We start from the raw sequence: 18,323 nt of genomic DNA on the forward strand, positions 1-18,323 counted from the left end.
AAGCAAGTGTCGAGTTCAGCTCTATCAAAATCTACCAAGTATAGCTGACCCTCTAACACTCCCTTAAATGCTATTGAATCATCACTTCTTCTAAAGACAGTGACACCTATATCAGTGAAAAGACAGTTGTAGCCCATTTGACATAATTGAGATACGGAAAGCAAATTGTAATCTAATGAATCTACAAGAAAAACATTGGAAATAGAATGGTCGGGTGATATAGCAATTTTACCAAGACCTTTGACCAAACCTTGATTTCCATCCCCGAATGTGATAGCTCGTTGGGGATCTTGGTTTTTCTCGTAGGAGGAGAACATCCTTTTCTCCCCTGTCATATGGTTTGTGCACCCGCTGTCGAGTATCCAACTTGAGCCCCCGGATGCATAAACCTACAAAACAATTTTAGTTCTTGACTTTAGGTACCCAAATGGTTTTGGGTCCTTTGGCATTAGACACAAGAACTTTGGGTACCCAAACACAAGTCTTGGAGCCCTTGTGCTTGCCCCCAACATATTTGGCAACTACTTTGCCGGATTTGTTAGTCAACACATAAGATGCATCAAAAGTTTTAAATGAAATGTTATGATCATTTGATGCACTAGGAGTTTTCTTAGGCAACTTAGCACGGGTTGGTTGCCTAGAACTAGATGTCTCACCCTTATACATGAAAGCATGATTAGGGCCAGAGTGAGACTTCCTAGAATGAATTCTCCTAATTTTGCTCTCGGGATAACCGGCAGGGTATAAAATGTAACCCTCGTTATCCTGAGGCATAGGAGCCTTGCCCTTAACAAAATTAGACAATCTTTTAGGAGGAGCACTAGGTTTGATATTGTCTCCCCTTTGGAAGCCAATACCATCCTTGATGCCCGGGCGTCTCCCATTATAAAGCATGCTACGAGCAAATTTAAATTTTCCATTTTCTAAGTTATGCTCGGCAATTTTAGCATCTAGTTTTGCTATATGATCATTTTGTTGTTTAATTAAAGCCATATGATCATGAATAGCATTAATATCAACATCTCTACATCTAGTACAAATAGATACATGCTCAACAATGGATGTAGAGGGTTTGCAAGAATTAAGTTCAACAATCTTAGCATGAAGAATATCATTTTTATCTCTAAGATTGGAAATGGTAGCATTGCAAACATCTAGTTCTTTAGCCTTAGCAATTAAATTTTCATTTTTTACTCTAAGGCTAGCAAGAGAAATGTTTAATTCTTCAATCCTAGCAAGCAAATCATCATTATTATCTCTAGGATTGGGAATTGAAACATTACAAACATGTGAATCAACCTTAGCATTTAAACTAGCATTTTCATGTCTAAGGTTGTCAATCATCTCATGGCAAGTGCTTAGCTCACTAGATAGTTTTTCACATTTCTCAATTTCTAGTGCATAAGCCTTTTTAACCTTAACATGTTTCTTGTTTTCTTTAATTAGACAATCCTCTTGGGAGTCCAAAAGGTCATCCTTTTCATGAATAGCACTAATCAATTCATTTAAATTTTCTTTTTGCTCCATGTTAAGATTGGCAAAGAGAACACGCAAATTATCCTCCTCATCACTAGCATTATCGTCACTAGAAGATTCATATTTAGTGGAGGAGTTAGATTTAACCTTCTTCCGTTTGCCGTCCTTTGCCATGAGACACTTGTGGCCGACGTTGGGGAAGAGAAGTCCCTTGGTGACGGCGATGTTGGCGGCGTCCTCGTCGTCGGAGGAGTCGCTTGAGCTTTCGTCGGAATCCCACTCCCGACAAGCATGGGCATCGCCGCCCTTCTTCTTGTAGTATCTCTTCTTCTCCTTTCTTCTCCCCTTCTTGCGTCGCCTCGGTCACTGTCACTAGATACGGGACATTTAGCAATAAAATGACCGGGCTTACCACATTTGTAGCAAACCTTCTTGGAGCGGGACTTGTAGTCTTTCCCCCTCCTTTGTTTGAGGATTTGGCGGAAGCTCTTGATGACGAGCGCCATCTCCTCATTGTCAAGCTTGGAGGCGTCGATTGGTTGTCTACTTGGTGTAGACTCCTCCTTCTTGTCCTCCGTCGCCTTGAATGCGACGGGTTGAGCCTCGGATGTAGATGGATCATCAAGCTCGTTGATCTTCCTCGAGCCTTCGATCATGCACTCAAAACTTACAAAATTCCCGATAACTTCCTCGGGGGTCATTTTAGTATATCTAGGATTACCACGAATTAATTGAACTTGAGTAGGGTTAAGGAAAATAAGTGATCTTAGAATAACCTTAACCACCTCGTGGTCGTCCCACTTTATACTCCCGAGGTTGCGCACTTGGTTCACCAAGGTCTTGAGCCGGTTGTACATGTGTTGTGGCTCTTCCCCTTTGCGAAGCCGGAACCGACCGAGCTCCCCCTCGATCGTTTCCCGCTTGGTGATCTTGGTGAGCTCATCTCCTTCGTGCGCGGTTTTGAGCACATCCCAAACCTCCTTGGCGCTCTTCAACCCTTGCACTTTGTTATACTCCTCTCTACTTAAAGAGGCGAGGAGTATCGTTGTCGCTTGAGAGTTGAAGTGCTCGATTTGGGCCACCTCATCCTCATCATAATCCTTGTCCCCTACGGATGGTACCTGTGCACCAAACTCAACAACATCCCATATACTTTTGTGGAGTGAGGTTAGATGAAATCGCATTAAATCACTCCACCTAGCATAATCTTCACCATCAAAAGTTGGTGGTTTGCCTAATGGGACGAAAAGTAAAGGTGCATGTTTAGAAATGCGAGGGTAGTGTAGGGGGATCTTACTAAACTTCTTACGCTCTTGGCGTTTAGAAGTTACGGAGGGTGCATCGGAGTCAGAGGTTGATGTTGATGAAGTGTCGGTCTCGTAGTAGACCACCTTCCTCATCCTCTTGTGCTTGTCCCCACTCCGACGCGGCTTGTGGGAAGAAGATTTTTCCTTCTTCTCTTTGTGGTGAGAAGAAGATTTCTTCTCCTTCCCTTTGTTGGAGGAGATCTTCTTCTTCTCCTTCCTCTTGGTGCGGGACTCTTCCGATGAAGTGCTCCCGTGGCTTGTAGTGGGCTTTTCGCCGGTCTCCATCTCCTTCTTGGCGTGATCTCCCGACATCACTTCGAGCGGTTAGGATCTAATGAAGCACCGGGCTTTGATACCAATTGATAGTCGCCTAGAGGGGGGGTGAATAGGGCGAAACTGAAATTTACAAATATAAACACAACTACAAGCCGGGTTAGCGTTAGAAATATAATCGAGTCCGCGAAAGAGGGCGCAAAACAAATCGCAAGCGAGTAATGAAGTGAGACACGCGGATTTGTTTTACCGAGGTTCGGTTCTCTCAAACCTACTCCCCGTTGAGGAGGCCACAAAGGCCGGGTCTCTTTCAACCCTTCCCTCTCTCAAACGGTCCCTTGGACCGAGTGAGCTTCTCTTCTCAAATCACTTGGGAATCAAACTTCCCGCAAGGGCCACCACACGATTGGTGCCTCTTGCCTCAATTACAAGTGAGTGTTTGATCACAAGAAAGAATGCGAAAGAAAAGAAGCGATCCAAGCGCAAGAGCTCAAATGAACACTACAAATCACTCTCTCTAATCACTAATGCTTTGTGTGGAGTTGGGAGAGGATTTGATCTCTTTTGGTGTGCTTTGCAATGAATGCTAGCTCTTGTATAGTGGTTGGAAGCTGAAAAACTTGGATGCAATGAATGGTGGGGTGGTTGGGGTATTTATAGCCCCAACCACCAAAAGTGGCCGTTGGGAGCTGTCTGCTCGATGGCGCACCGGATAGTCCGGTGCACACCGGACAGTCCGGTGCCCCCTGCCACGTCATCACTTCCGTTGGATTCTGACCGTTGGAGCTTCTGACTTGTGGGTCCGCCTGGGTGTCCGGTGCACACCGGACAGGTACTGTTTGCTGTCCGATGTGCCAGTATGGGCGCGCCTGACTTCTGCGCGCGCTGCGCGCGCATTTAATGCGCCGCAGGTAGCCGTTGGCGCCGACTAGCCGTTGCTCTGGAGTCGCACCGGACAGTCCGGTGCACACCGGACAGTCCGGTGAATTATAGCGGACTAGCCGTTGGAGTTTCCCGAAGCTGGCGAGTTCTTGAGGCCGCTCCTCCTTGGCGCACCAAACACTGTCCGGTGTACACCGGACAGTCCGGTGAATTATAGCGCGAGTGCCTCTGGAAATTCCCGAAGGTGGCGAGTTTGAGCTGGAGTCCTCTGGTGCACCGGACACTGTCCGGTGTACACCGGACAGTCCGGTGCTCCCAGACCAGAGGGCCTTCGGTTGCCACTTTGCTCTTTTGTTGAATCCAAAACTTGGTCTTTTTATTGGCTGAGTGTGAACCTTTTACACCTGTATAATCTATACACTTGGGCAAACTAGTTAGTCCAATTATTTGTGTTGGGCAATTCAACCACCAAAATTAATTAGGGACTAGGTGTAAGCCTAATTCCCTTTCAAGGAGGAACTCAACAACTTCAAGCGCAATGAAGTTTGGACGCTGGTGCCTCGTCCCAAGCAAAACGTTGTGGGAACCAAGTGGGTATTCCGCAACAAACAGGACGAGCACGGGGTGGTGACAAGGAACAAGGCTCGACTTGTGGCAAAAGGTTATGCCCAAGTCGCAGGTTTGGACTTTGAGGAGACGTTCGCTCCTGTGGCTAGGCTAGAATCAATTCGTATTTTGCTAGCATATGCCGCTCACCATTCTTTCAGGTTGTTCCAAATGGATGTGAAGAGCGCTTTCCTCAACGGGACAATCAAGGAGGAGGTGTACGTGGAGCAACCCCCTGGCTTCGAGGATGAACGGTACCCCGACCACGTGTGTAAGCTCTCTAAGGCGCTCTATGGACTTAAGTAAGCCCCAAGAGCATGGTATGAATGCCTTAGAGATTTCTTAATTGCTAATGCTTTCAAGGTTGGGAAAGCCGATCCAACTCTTTTCACTAAGACTTGTGACGGTGATCTTTTTGTGTGCCAAATTTATGTCGATGACATAATATTTGGTTCTACTAATAAAAAGTCTTGTGAAGAGTTTAGCAGGGTGATGACGCAGAAATTCGAGATGTCGATGATGGGCGAGTTGAACTACTTCCTTGGGTTCCAAGTGAAGCAACTCAAGGACGGCACCTTCATCTCCCAAACGAAGTACACACAAGACTTGCTAAAGCGGTTTGGGATGAAGGACGCCAAGCCCGCAAAGACTCCGATGGGAACCGATGGACACACCGACCTCAACAAAGGAGGTAAGTCCGTTGATCAAAAAGCATACCGGTCAATGATAGGGTCTTTACTTTATTTATGTGCTAGTAGACCGGATATTATGCTTAGCGTATGCATGTGTGCTAGATTTCAATCCGATCCTAAGGAGTGTCACTTAGTGGCAGTGAAGCGAATCCTTAGATATTTAGTTGCTACGCCTTGCTTCGGGCTCTGGTATCCAAAGGGGTCTACCTTTGACTTGATTGGATATTCAGATTCTGACTATGCTGGATGTAAGGTCGATAGGAAGAGTACATCAGGGACGTGCCAATTCTTAGGAAGGTCCCTGGTGTCATAGAACTCTAAGAAACAAACTTCTGTTGCCCTATCCACCGCTGAGGCCGAGTATGTTGCCGCAGGACAGTGTTGCGCGCAACTACTTTGGATGAGGCAAACCCTCAGGGACTTTGGCTACAATCTGAGCAAAGTCCCACTCCTATGTGATAATGAGAGTGCTATCCGAATGGCGGAAAATCCTGTTGAACACAGCTGCACAAAGCACATAGACATCCGGCATCACTTTTTGAGAGACCACCAGCAAAAGGGAGATATCGAAGTGTTTCATGTTAGCACCGAGAACCAGCTAGCCGATATCTTTACCAAGCCTCTAGATGAGAAGACCTTTTGCAGGCTGCGTAGTGAGCTAAATGTCTTAGATTCGCGGAACTTGGATTGATTTATAGCATACATGTGCTTATGCCTTTGATCATGTTCCGTATGCATTTTGTTGCTTAGTTATGGTGCTCAAGTTGTACAAACACTTCCTGGACCTCACAAGTCCGTTGCAAAGTGATGCACATTTTTAGGGGGAGATGTGTTACAACTTGACCCTTTGAGACTAACCATGTGCTTGAGTTTGATGATTTAGTCTCGAAGGAGATTTGAAAGGGAAAAGATGGACTTGGACCATGAACGACTTCCACTGCACTCCGATGAGAGGGTAACTTATTCCAAGTTCATCTCGTGTACTCTTATTGCCTTTGTATTCTTATTGAAGATTTTGGTGAGGCAATGGGGTTCAAGGGCCAAGATTAATCCCATTTTGGTGCTTAATGCCAAAGGGGGAGAAAATAAAGGCCAAAGCGATAAATGGATCAGCTACCACTTGAGAGATTTTGAAAATAGTAGAATAGAGTTTTTGGTTTGGCAAAACTTTTTTAATTGTCTCTTGTCAAAAGTTGACTTCTTGTGGGGAGAAGTGTTGATTATGGGAAAAAGGGGAGTTTTTGAAATCTTGAATCAAATTCTCTTGGAATGACTCTCTTTATGTCTTAACATGTGTGTTTAACTTAGAGATAGAAAATTGAGTTTGATTTGCAAAAACAAATCAAGTGGTGGCAAAGAATGATCCATATATGTCAAATTTGAATCAAAACAATGTGAGTTCTTATTTGAAGTAAGTTTGTATTTGTTCCATTTGCTTTATATTGTGTTGGCATAAATCACCAAAAAGAGGGAGATTGAAAGGAAAATGTGCCCTTGGGCCATTTCTAAGTATTTTGGTGATTTAGTGTCTAAACAAGTGCTTAAATGTAAAATGGTGGACAAAGTACAAACCAAGAATAAAGGTATGTTTCTCAGACTTAGTACATTGTTTTGTGGACTAATGTATTGTGTCTAAGTGCTGGAAACAGGAAAAATCCAATTGAAAATGTCTTGGCTCGAGCAGCCAAGAATCTGCTCAGTCTGGGAGCACCGGACTGTCCGGTGGTGCACCGGACAGTGTCCGGTGCGCCAGGCTGGTCCGAGCAAACTGGCCGCTCTCGGGAATTTCACCGGCGACATACGGCTATAATTCACCGGACTGTCCGGTGTGCACCGGACTGTCCGGTGAGCCAACGGTCGACCGGGCCAACGGTCGGCCGCGCGATCTGCGCGGGACACGTGGCCGAGCCAACGGCTAGAAGGGGGCACCGGATTGTCCGGTGTGCACTGGACATGTCCGGTGCGCCAACGACTAGCTGGCTGCCAACGGTCGGCTGCGCTGTTTAAGGAAGGAAATTGGGCACCGGACAGTGTCCGGTGTGCACCGGACTGTCCGGTGCGCCAGTCGACAGAAGGCAAGGATGGCCTTCCAGAATTGCTCTCAACGGCTCCTAGTTGCCTTGGGGCTATAAAAGGGACCCCTAGGCGCATGGAGAAGGCAACCAAGCAACCTAAGAGCATTCTTGATCATCCACACTCAGTCTTTGCGCATTCGTTTGTCATTCTCAGTGATTCGAGCTCCGTTCTAGTGAGAACTTTGAGATAGTCATTTGAGCTCGGTTCTTGGCCGTGTGTGTGCGTATTTTGCTGTGGATTTGTGTGTGTTGCTTCCCTCCCTTACTTCGTACTTCTTTGTGAACTTCAAGTGTAAGGGCGAGAGACTCCAAGTTGTGGAGATTCCTCGCAAACGGGATTGAGAAAAAGCAAGCAAAACACCATGGTATTCAAGTGGGTCTTTGGACCGCTTGAGAGAGGTTGATTGCAACCCTCGTCCATTGGGACGCCACAACGTGGAGTAGGCAAGCATTGGTCTTGGCCGAACCACGGGATAACCACTGTGCCATCTCTGTGATTGATTTCTTGTGGTTATTGTGTTTTGACTCCTCTCTAGCCACTTGGAAATTATTGTGCTAACGATTAACCAAGTTTTGTGGCTTAAGTTTTCAAGTTTCACAGGATCACCTATTCACCCCCCCTCTAGGTGCTCTCAATACTACAAACACACTTCTTGAGAGGAGAAAAACAGCTGCAACACGCAAGCCGTAGGTCAAGTAAGATAGTGTGAAAGGATCACGATGGCCAAGAGGGGGGTGAATTGGGCTTTTCTAAAAATTCAACAACAATTAAACCCTAAGCAAATACTTAAACTCTAAGCTAGAGCCCAACTTCACCCAACTACTAGCAATACAAGAAAACCACTAAAAAGATAATAATCCTAAGACATTACTTCAACTACTTGCTAAACAATTGAACAAAGTAAAATGCTTGAAATAATTGCGGAATGTAAATCAAGGTTGAGAAGACTCCTCCAACTTTTTTGCCGAGGTATCGAAGAGTCGGCACTCTTCCCTAGTCCTCGTTGGAGCACCCGCGCAAGTGTATCGCTCCCCCTTGGTCCTCGCAAGAACCAAGTGCTCACTATGAGGTGATCCTTTGCCACTCCTGCACGGTGGATCCCTCACGACCGCTTACAATCTTGAGCTGAGTCACCAAAAAATCTTCCAAAGTGATCACCGTACTCCAAACGCCACCAAGCCGTCTAGGTGATGCCGATCACCAAGAGTAACAAGTCATATACTTTCACTTGACCAAGAGAAACCTAATGCATATGGTGTGTGCTCTAGGTGGCTCTCACTTGTGCTAACGAGATCCTGATGCGGGATTAAGATTTTCTAATCACTTCACTATGCTTTGTGGTGCTTACAATACTCTAGCAATGTATGGTCATCAATGTGGGCATCAAGACACTCAATATGGTAGGTGGAGGTGGTATAAATAGCCCCACCCCACCAAACTAGCCGTTACCAGGGTGTTCTGCGCATGGGCGCACCGGACAGTCCGGTTCGCCACCGGTGCGCCAACAGTCGACTCCAACGACTAGTTCTGATAGCTAGCCGTTGGGCTCGCTAGCCCGACTGTCAGAGTGTGCACCGAACAGTCCGGTGCCCTTAAGACAGAAACCCTAACTTCTTTTTCCTTTTGTTTTTTTGAAACGGTTTCCGTTCTAACTCATGAGTGTGTTATAGAGTGACACCTAACACTGGATGTGAGTGTGAATATGCACCAACTCTATACTAGCATTCTCTTGATCAAACTACTCATCCACAACCCCTCTTTATAGTACGACTAAAATAAAATAGAAGACCTAATTCTATACCGAGTGTCCGCAACTCCTTCGACACTCGGAATACGAAGATCTTCATCTTTTGATTCGTCGTTTCAGCCGTCGCTTAAGTTCTCATCTCAGAGATTGTTTTCACCGTTGTAGTACAACTTCCTGTAATGCGACCTAACTTACCATTTGCTCTGCAAAACACACGTTAGTCACATATAATATTACGTTGTCATTAATCACTAAAACCAACCAGGGGCCTAGATGCTTTCATAGTGTTTGGTTCTAGAGTATGGTGGGATGAAGCCATTATGTTCTCAGTTTGTTGTTGCTTGAATTGGTTACATGTAGGATAGAGTGACTCAAAAAAGGAAAAAATATGCTTAAATGTCGAACCATCCAACTCTTCAAAACCTTTTGGACGGAGCCGCTATCTAGAATGAAGCCGTTCCATACCAACTAACTTCGCAAAACACTACATACCTATTTGGGAACTTTGTTTTTCAAAACCGCAGTTTATAATACCACCATTTACTGTATACCATGACATAACTATAGTATTTTTTTACATCAGTCCAACCCAATACATGTTTGGAGACAAAATATTTCAGTTGAAGTGTAGGAGGAGAGAAGACTACAACTGCGTGCAAGCCAAAAACTTTGGTCTGGACTAATTTTTTTTTTACCCAAAAAATATTATGGTTTTGGTAAAACCATAGTTCAAAATACAAAGTTTTTATATGTGCTTGAAACACATCTGATCTAAAATACCATAATATACTCAAATACCATGATATTGTCTAGTAATGTGTTGCCAAAGAGGCCCTACCTAAGTTTACGACTGCAGAGGTCGGCCAGCTCGAAGGAACGAAACCATATAACGACCTACAATAGCCCGACTTAATCACAATCCAAAAACCTGAGCCCATAGAACAGAAATGGCCTGGAAAGGAGAATGAAACAATCTCAGCCCAGCCTACTATCATCCAGCCGCGACGCCGTCTCCGCGCCGCCTATATAAAGACCCCACTCCACTAGGGTTTCTCGTCGGTAGCCGTCGGTTCACTTCTCCAGGTAAGGTAAGCCAGCCCCGCGCCGCCGCCGCCGCCGCCGCGATCTGAAACCTACTTTCTCTCCTTGCGTATGCCCTCATCCTCGCTTCTTTGTTTGGCGCACAGGAAAGGGTTCGTACTCATGGCGCCGCCGCAGCCAAAGTCGGGCCTTTTCGTTGGCATCAACAAGGGTCATGTCGTCACCAAGCGCGAGCTGCCTCCCCGCCCGTGCCACCGCAAGGGGGTAAGCCAACCTTCAGCCTTTTGCTGGTCATCATTTTGATATCGCGGGTGGTATTGGTGGTGTGATTAAGTGTTAGATGTTGTGGGGTTTAGGATGCAGAGAAGCAGATATCTTACTAGTTGATAAACTGTGCGGTGAAAGTCTTTATACGGTTGTGTAGGTTTGGTTTTAAGTCTTGTCCTTGTTCATTTCTACAACTCAACAAAACACAATTCGACGGATCTGCAATGATAGTGTAGGAGTTCCACTGTACTTCATGCGGATGGAAGGTTTGTTTGCTGTGAATAGTGTTAGGCATGTTGGTCTACAGGTTCGAAGAACCGCAAGTTTATTATAGATGTATGTTTTGTTTTAAGTAGAACTTTTTCCTATGTGATCATTGTTTCTACTTGGAAATATTTGGTTTTTCTACGCTCTATATTTGGTTTTATTTATTAATCTTGTAAAAGCCATGATTGTGTCTGTACATGTAAATGATTAGCACAAGTATGCGGTAGATTTACATATCTTTGCACTTGATTGTTTTCTGTGTCCTTCATTCCAAGTTATTTTGTTGTTCAGAAATCAACGAAGAGGGTGTCTATGGTCAGGGGCCTGATCAGAGAGGTTGCTGGGTTTGCTCCTTATGAGAAGCGTATCACTGAGCTTCTGAAGGTTGGCAAGGACAAGCGTGCCCTGAAGCTTGCTAAGAGAAAGCTTGGAACTCACAAGAGGGCAAAGAAGAAGAGAGAGGAGATGGCGGGCGTCCTCAGGAAGATGAGGTTTGTAAATGTGGAACTTTATTGTGATAAAACAAAAATATTGCTTGGTAGCTTGTCTTTCAAATGCTTTGGCATGGTTAATTCATTGCCTCTGCTAATTTGTTGCATAATTATGATTAATTGTTAGCCAAATGATTTTTTCATTAATGCACATCAATCAAAGTTCTGCATATTGATTCTGCCACTTGAGTTTGTGTAGAGACTAGCGCATATTGACTGTACATACTGTGGTATACTATCCGAATCTTGTCTGATCTGCATATGTAAACACGTCTTGAATTTCTACTATCTGATCAATTATATACTTTGCCTAGTTTAAATTGACACTATCCTTGCACCATTTGTTATACTTCTAATAGTAATGAATTTTAATATTTTGAATTTTATGTTGACATTTAGTAATATTTTTGAATTTTATGTTGACATTTAGTAATATTTTTGAATTTTATGTTGACTTAATAGAAAAGATCCTTCTTTGTACGGTATAACTGTCAGTATATCTATAACTTAATTTTCTGTTGGGATCTGCAGGTCGGCTGGTACGCACACTGACAAAAAGAAATAGAGAGCATTTCAAGTTCATGGAGCTGGCTGCCAGAGATTATGTTCCAGTGTCTGATTTTCCATACATGTAGAACCTAATAGACATGTCAAAGTATTATGTATCGAACCAGCTCATGGGATTTTGCTCCTTCCAATGCATCCAGGGTTTATGTATCGAACCAATTTATGGGATCTTGCTCTTATTCTAATGCATCCATGGTTTGTGAATCTTTTGCTTTGGGTTGCTCCGGCCTTTGTTCATTTATCTTTGATCCATTACCGTGAATTGTATGCTATGGTTCCAACCTAATCTGAAAACTTTATCTTTGAAAACATGTCTCAACCATAATCTATAAACACATTTTCTTGTGTTATATTTAACACTACGGTTTTCTATATACCCCATCTATTGCTTTCTAAAACAGTTTTCATAGTAATTCAAGTTCAATAGCCATAATGATAATATGAGCTCCTTCATCTACTTCCTTTATTCCAATTTCTCCATTTTTTCAATTTGCAAAGCAGTTTTTATTAGAATTACGGTTCAATAGCAGTAATACTAATTGGATGTCGGTGTTTAGAATTAGCACCATTAAGTAAATTTATGTATACATGTTTTGACTATGTATGGTATGCTCAGTGTGTGCAAGATTTGCGGCCTGTTTGGTTGTGTTGTGGTTGTGAAAAAAACTGTTTCTGTTTGGTTGTGTTGTGGTTGTGAAAAAAACTGCTGTGAGCTTTGGAAAAAGATGATTTGGGCTGTGAGCTGTTAAAAAGCTAAAAACCGTTTGGTGGAAATCACTAAAAGTCGTTAAAAGTTATTTGATATATGTTTTTATAGAAAACCACTAAAATAGATTCAGGGATACTTTCAGTTTTGCACTGTGAGAAAGTCAACTTTTAGAAAAAAGTGCTTTCTGGATCTAGCCAAAAGCCAAACCAAGCACACCCTTTACTGTTTTGGACAGAACGTCTCTAATTTTAATCTTTGGTGGCTTGCGGTATCGATATCTTGTTGCTTATAGTAAGGGTTATAAGTGGGAGAGATGTACTCTCAAGTCTCTATGAGTTGTATTCCTAAGGAGAGATGCTCTCAAGTCCCTATGAGTTGTATTCGTAAGGGTTCTACGTATCAGGTGTTTGTTATATTCTCGTAGTCTCACTCTGGTTCCCTCCCCTCCTCCGACTGGAGCTTCTGCCTTTTACAGAGCAAGGCGGGATCAGTTACAGGTGGTTTCTCTTGGAAGGAATCGACATGTCTTCATGTGTGTCGTTATCTGTTCCACATATCTCCCTTCCAACTGTTCGAGTGCTGATGAAGCGTGCCAACAACGGAAGTCCGAGCTTCATCATTACTTTGCCTGTCCGTCCGCACCTGTACCGACCCCTGCACCAACGGTACCATGACAGGCACAAGAGGTGGAATCCTAGAGCATGGGTTGTCGTCGTCGGATGCTAGTCTCTGGTGGGGTTCAAGGGTAAGGGAGAAGACCACGTGAGATTAGAGGTGCTAATGGATTTTCTTTTCAAAATGATAGAACCCTAAATAAATTTTAGTTTAAAAATGAATAGAAATAGAGCTCGATCATAATCCAGTCTGATCCTTAAATTTTATAGTGTAAAATTTAGAGCCAATTATCACTTATACATGAGATGGGAAGCAGAGATCCGGAGTGCACATAACTGTAGAGGAGATCGTCTAAAAGCAACGTTGCTTGGAGGACAATGAGTTAGATTAGAAAGAAGTATATGAACTTTTTTTATAACGGGCCGTTTGGATCTATTCATTTGGAGGAATTGGATTTACTTAATAAAGTAGTCTACTTGGCTTGGAATTTCACATTCCACCACTTTTCAAATCTCAGATATAAGCCTATCTCGAATTCATAGGGTGGAGCATGAGAAATGATTTTATATGTCAACGAAATATATGTTTCTAATCTGCAACTTATAAGACACTCTTCGGCTCACTCCTCTATAGTAAAAATGTAACATATGGATGTCTCCCACATATTGCCAATAATAGTATACAAACATATTTCACATAAAATCATATTAACTTAATTGATTTTTGTCTAAATTACTATTATTAGAATGAAATTCAATTCCAAGGACGCAAACGGGGTGTAAAAGGAATGACATTAGAAACCGGAAAACTGGTGAGAAGGTCTGAGATGTGGACTTAGATAGTGTTTGGTTCCAGAGCCTATTTGGATGGAATGGCTCTGTTTCAGATTCTGAGTATGGAATGGCTCCATTCTGTGTTTGGCAATCAGAACCGAGCCGCTCTGTTTTTCTGTTTGATTCTAGAGTGAAGTAGAAAGAATCGACTTTATTCTATGTTTAGCATATTCATACAACTATATATATATATATATATAGGCGGCACTAAAATGCACCTGGGTGCATTTTAGTTTGTGGATGCACAGACCCAAGACTTCCTGTCCCCCGTCGCCGCCTCGCGCATAGACCCAAGACTCCCTGCCCCCCGCCGCCGCCTTGCGCCTCCCTGTCCCGCGCCGCCGCGCGCCTCTCTGTCAGCGCGCCTCCCTGACCCGCCGACTCCTCCTTCCTCCGATCCTCTAACCCTAGATCCATGGCCCCACCGTCGCTGCCGCACCTTGAATCGCCTCGATGCTCAACCCCGCATTAGGTGTGATTGCAACTGCTGTATAATTCTACGCAAATATCTGTTAAAAAATGTAAACAAAATGATTGTAACTGCTGGTGTGTTGTAATTGCAACTGCTGGTGTGTTGTAATTGCAACTGCTGGTGTGGTGTGGATGCAACTGCTGAGTTACTCTTATGTGATTGCAAGTACTGAATAATTCTGGGAAATTTTGTTAAAAAAATATGATTGCAACTGCTGGTCTGGTGTAATTGCAACTGCTAGTCTGGTGTGATTGCAACTTCTATATAACTATGTCCAAAATCTGTTAAACAAATAATGATTGCAACTGCTGTCTGGTGTAATTGCAACTGCTGGTCTGGTGATTGCAACTTCTATGTAACTATATCCAAAAATTTGTTAAACAAACAATGATTGCAACTGTTGTCTGGTGTAATTGCAACCGCTGATCTGGTGTGATTGCAACTTCTATATAACTATGTCCAAAAATCTGTTAAACAAATAATGATTGCAACTGTTGTCTGGTGTAATTGCAACTGCTGGTCTGGTGTGATTGCAACCTCTATATAACTATGTCCAAAAATCTGTTAAAACAAACAATGATTGCAACTGCTGTCTGGTAATTGCAACTGCTGGTCTGGTGTGATTGTAACTTTATATAACTATGTCCAAAAAATTTGTTAAACAAAACAATGATTGCAACTGTTGTCTGGTATAATTGCAACTGCTGGTCTGGTGTGATTGCAACTTATGTGAAGAGGTTGAGCCGTTCGCGGAAGAGCCGTTCCCGGAGAAAGAGGGGCGCGGGCGAGTAAGTGAAAAGGTTCTGTCAGGAGCGTGCGGGAGGGACGAAGACGGTCTGGGTGGGGCGGTTGGCTCAGACCTGGCGCGTAGGTTCGGCCTGGGTGCATTCTCTATATTGAATGCACCCAGGTGTAATATATAAAAACAGTATATATATATATATATATATATATATATATATATATATATATATATATATATATATATGGTAGGTATAACGGGAGCCATGGGCTTCCAATAGTTAAAGTAAGCCCAGGCCAACCACCCTGCAACGTGGTTCAACCCAACGCGCCGACTCAACTAGGTTGTTGGGTGCGCCATCCGCCCCATGCGCGCAAAAAAGGAATGCATGCATGAGTCAAACATGTTCCCTTGCATGCACGTAAATTTAGGAAAAATATGTGTGACAGTTTCTATTTTTAAATGCTTTATTTCTGTTGGGTCGAAGGCGAACGCGCTACCCTTCGCTCCATGCCTTCGTGACGAAGACCACATCCACAGAGCGCGCCCGAGCAAGCCGGAGGCGTCGATCGGAGGAAGACCGATGCGGTCCCCCTTCGTCCTCTCCAAGGCAAGACGAAGGCTCTGTCGAAGTCTACTAGTCCCACGCCCTCACCACGTGGGGAGGCCCAGGTGGGATTCGACCCACTGTAACGGGCCCCGCGCGGATAAGTGTATTACGGGCCGCGTCTGTAATAGCCTTTCCTGTAATGACAATATGTAACCTCCTCCCGTGGGAATATTCTGGGGACAGACAGGGTACTCGAGGGCATAAACGTCTTTGACAATGGACGGGTGGCCGCTCGAGTACCTATAAATACCCCCGTATAGTGCCCGTGAGAGGCCAGATTAACAAAGCTTTTGCCATCCCGCGTTAAAATTTGCTTGCACTCTTTCCACTCCCCCATTGGATCAACTTGCCCTGGAGAGCAAGTTCCAACATTTGGCGCCCACCGTTCGTGCTACGAAGAACAACCCGCAATGCCCCCCAAGCGAGCTAGTTCGAAGGCAGCCGCATCCATCGACGAAGCAGCGAAGGCAGCGTTGCTGGCTGAGAAAAAAGGCAAGGCCCTCGCAGACAACACCCACCAAGAGGCCTTCGAAGATGAAGTTGTCAGCAAAAGACAGTGCCAAGAGCACCCCACCCCGAAGGCACCCTACGCACCTGTAGCTCCGGAGGCCTACCACAAGCACCACACCCAGGCTTCGCTCCACCAGAGGGCGAAGACGCAATAGAGGACGACGAAGTCATTGACATCTCAGCCGAAGACCAGCTACAACTGCAGGCCCTGCACATCAAGAACCACAACCTCCAAAAGCAGAAAGACATCCTCGAGGCCAAGCGCCAACGTGTCACCGCCTAGGCCAAGGTGCGCCAGATGATACGGGACGAGGAGCAGAGAGCTCGGGAGCTCGAGCAAGAAATCACGCTCATCCAGAGCGAAGGCCAGCACAGTCTGCACCAGGGTCCGCCCCTACAGCAGCGCGTCCCAGCCGGAGACCTATTCATACCACAACGCGGGCCCTTCATATCGCATGTCACAGCTTTCCAAGGCATCAACTACCTCGATGAGCGAAGCCCCCTGGCTCCGCAGCTCCAAGCATCACCTTGGCCCGCCAACTTCAGGGCAGGCACCTACCCCAAGTACAACGACAGCACTAACCCAACACAATACATCATGAGCTACCAAGTCGCTGTCGCATCGTACGGAGGGGACGACACCACGATGGCCAAGTCTTTCATCATCGCGCTCGAAGGCTCGGCCCTGACCTGGTACACCAGATTACCGCCACTATCCATCGACTCCTGGAAAGGACTCCGGGACAAGTTCCTGCTCAACTTTCAAGGGTATCGACCCGATATTGACGCTCTGGCTGAGCTATCACTCTGCAAGTAGCAAGAGAAGGAAACCCTTCGGGAGTATTACAAAAAGTTCCTGACCCTCAAGTCGCAACTGCCATTGGTCGACGACCACATCGCGATCCATTACGCCATCAGCGGCCTTCGGGCTGGCGTCCTGTACAGCCACTGCATCAGGGATCCACCTAAAACTCTCCAAGAGCTATACCAGCTATTCGAGAAGTACGCCAGGTCCGAAGAGCTACATCAACGAAAGATGGAGTCTTAGAGGAAGCCAAAGGACCCTCCACAGTCCAACAGAAACTGGACCAGGCCTTCGTAGCCAGACTCCGGTCGGGACAGTCGAAGCCAACAACAGGTGCACAACATAGCCAATCAGCACCCAGCCAGAGAAACCGTCCGCCGTCAAGAATACCCCCAAGGCCGCGGCAATGGCACCAGAGGGAGAGGCCGGGGACGGACGCAGCAGCCACGCAGATTCTACTGCCTATTCCATGGCGAGGTCTGCGCGCACCCAACAAGAGATTGTCCAGAAACGAAGGCCACCAGGGACAAGATGTCCAGGGCACAGCCAGCCGACAACCAGAGAGTTGTCACGCACACATACCACCACCACCAACAACAACCTTACAACAACGACCACGTCCAACACCCACCCAACCACGCGTACCAACACCGCCAGGAAGTGCAAGTCATTCCAAACCCGCCTCCACCTCCACATCACCCAAATCCACACCACCATAATCACCCCCAAGCACCAAAGCAAGAAGACTTCGCCGAACAACCATATCGCGGAGTCATCCATATGATCACCGGAGGGTATAGCGTGGACTTCGAAACGAAGCGGCAGAAGAGGGACCACTATCGAAGTGTTAACCACGTCGCCCTCACCGGCCCAGTCGTACAAACAAGGTGGTCTCATGTGCCACTCACCTTCGACGCCAGGGACATTGATCTGCGCAGTGCCCCTCACATCGACGCCATGGTGATCAACTGCAGCGTAGCAGGTTGGGACCTACACAAAGTCCTGGTCGACAACGGCAGCCAAGCCGACATTATCTTCCTGCACGCCTTTGACCACATGGGCATCAGCCATAGTTTGCTCAAGCCTTTAGACACCCCCTTTATGGCTTCGCCTGGAAGGGCACCTTTCTCATCGGCAAGATCGAGCTACCCCTGTCCTTCGGTGTAGCACCCAATGCACGAAGTGAGCAGGTCACCTTCGACATCGTCGACATGGTATACCCGTACAACGCCATAATGGGCCGGGGCTCCATCAACAAGTTTGAAGTGGCCATTCACGGACTTTACCTATGAATGAAAATCTCGGGTCCGCAAGGTGTGATCACAGTCTATGGCA

The 18,323-nt window shown here is 45.5% G+C and overlaps 1 protein-coding gene across 2 annotated transcripts; it reads left to right on the forward strand.

The window, feature by feature from the left end:
• The first annotated feature begins 9,893 nt into the window (after positions 1-9,893).
• Positions 9,894-11,898, forward strand: LOC103504721 (60S ribosomal protein L36-like). Of its 2 annotated transcripts, none has more exons than XM_008650045.4 (4): positions 9,894-10,147; positions 10,247-10,364; positions 10,926-11,125; positions 11,657-11,898. In XM_008650045.4, the coding sequence occupies exons 2-4, from the start codon at positions 10,263-10,265 to the stop codon at positions 11,688-11,690; spliced, it is 336 nt and encodes a 111-aa protein (XP_008648267.1). In that variant the 5' UTR covers positions 9,894-10,147; positions 10,247-10,262; the 3' UTR covers positions 11,691-11,898. The 2 variants fall into 2 exon arrangements, with proteins under 2 accessions (XP_008648267.1, NP_001284558.1); NM_001297629.1 differs by having other exon boundaries at positions 10,124-10,142; positions 11,657-11,894.
• Positions 11,899-18,323: the final 6,425 nt, after the last annotated feature.

The sequence above is a fragment of the Zea mays genome, chromosome 6, assembly GCF_902167145.1.
Source record: "Zea mays cultivar B73 chromosome 6, Zm-B73-REFERENCE-NAM-5.0, whole genome shotgun sequence".
NCBI classification, from domain to species: Eukaryota; Viridiplantae; Streptophyta; class Magnoliopsida; order Poales; family Poaceae; genus Zea; species Zea mays.

What these genes read in the sequence shown, in the direction of transcription:
- LOC103504721 (XM_008650045.4), top strand. Translation starts at nt 10,263, where the DNA reads ATGGCGCCGCCGCAGCCAAAGTCGGGCCTTTTCGTTGGCATCAACAAG. An exon ending in GCCCGTGCCACCGCAAGGGG is followed by an intron (nt 10,365 to 10,925) that starts GTAAGCCAACCT and finishes TTTGTTGTTCAG; the next exon opens with AAATCAACGAAGAGGGTGTC. An exon ending in GGCGTCCTCAGGAAGATGAG is followed by an intron (nt 11,126 to 11,656) that starts GTTTGTAAATGT and finishes TGGGATCTGCAG; the next exon opens with GTCGGCTGGTACGCACACTG.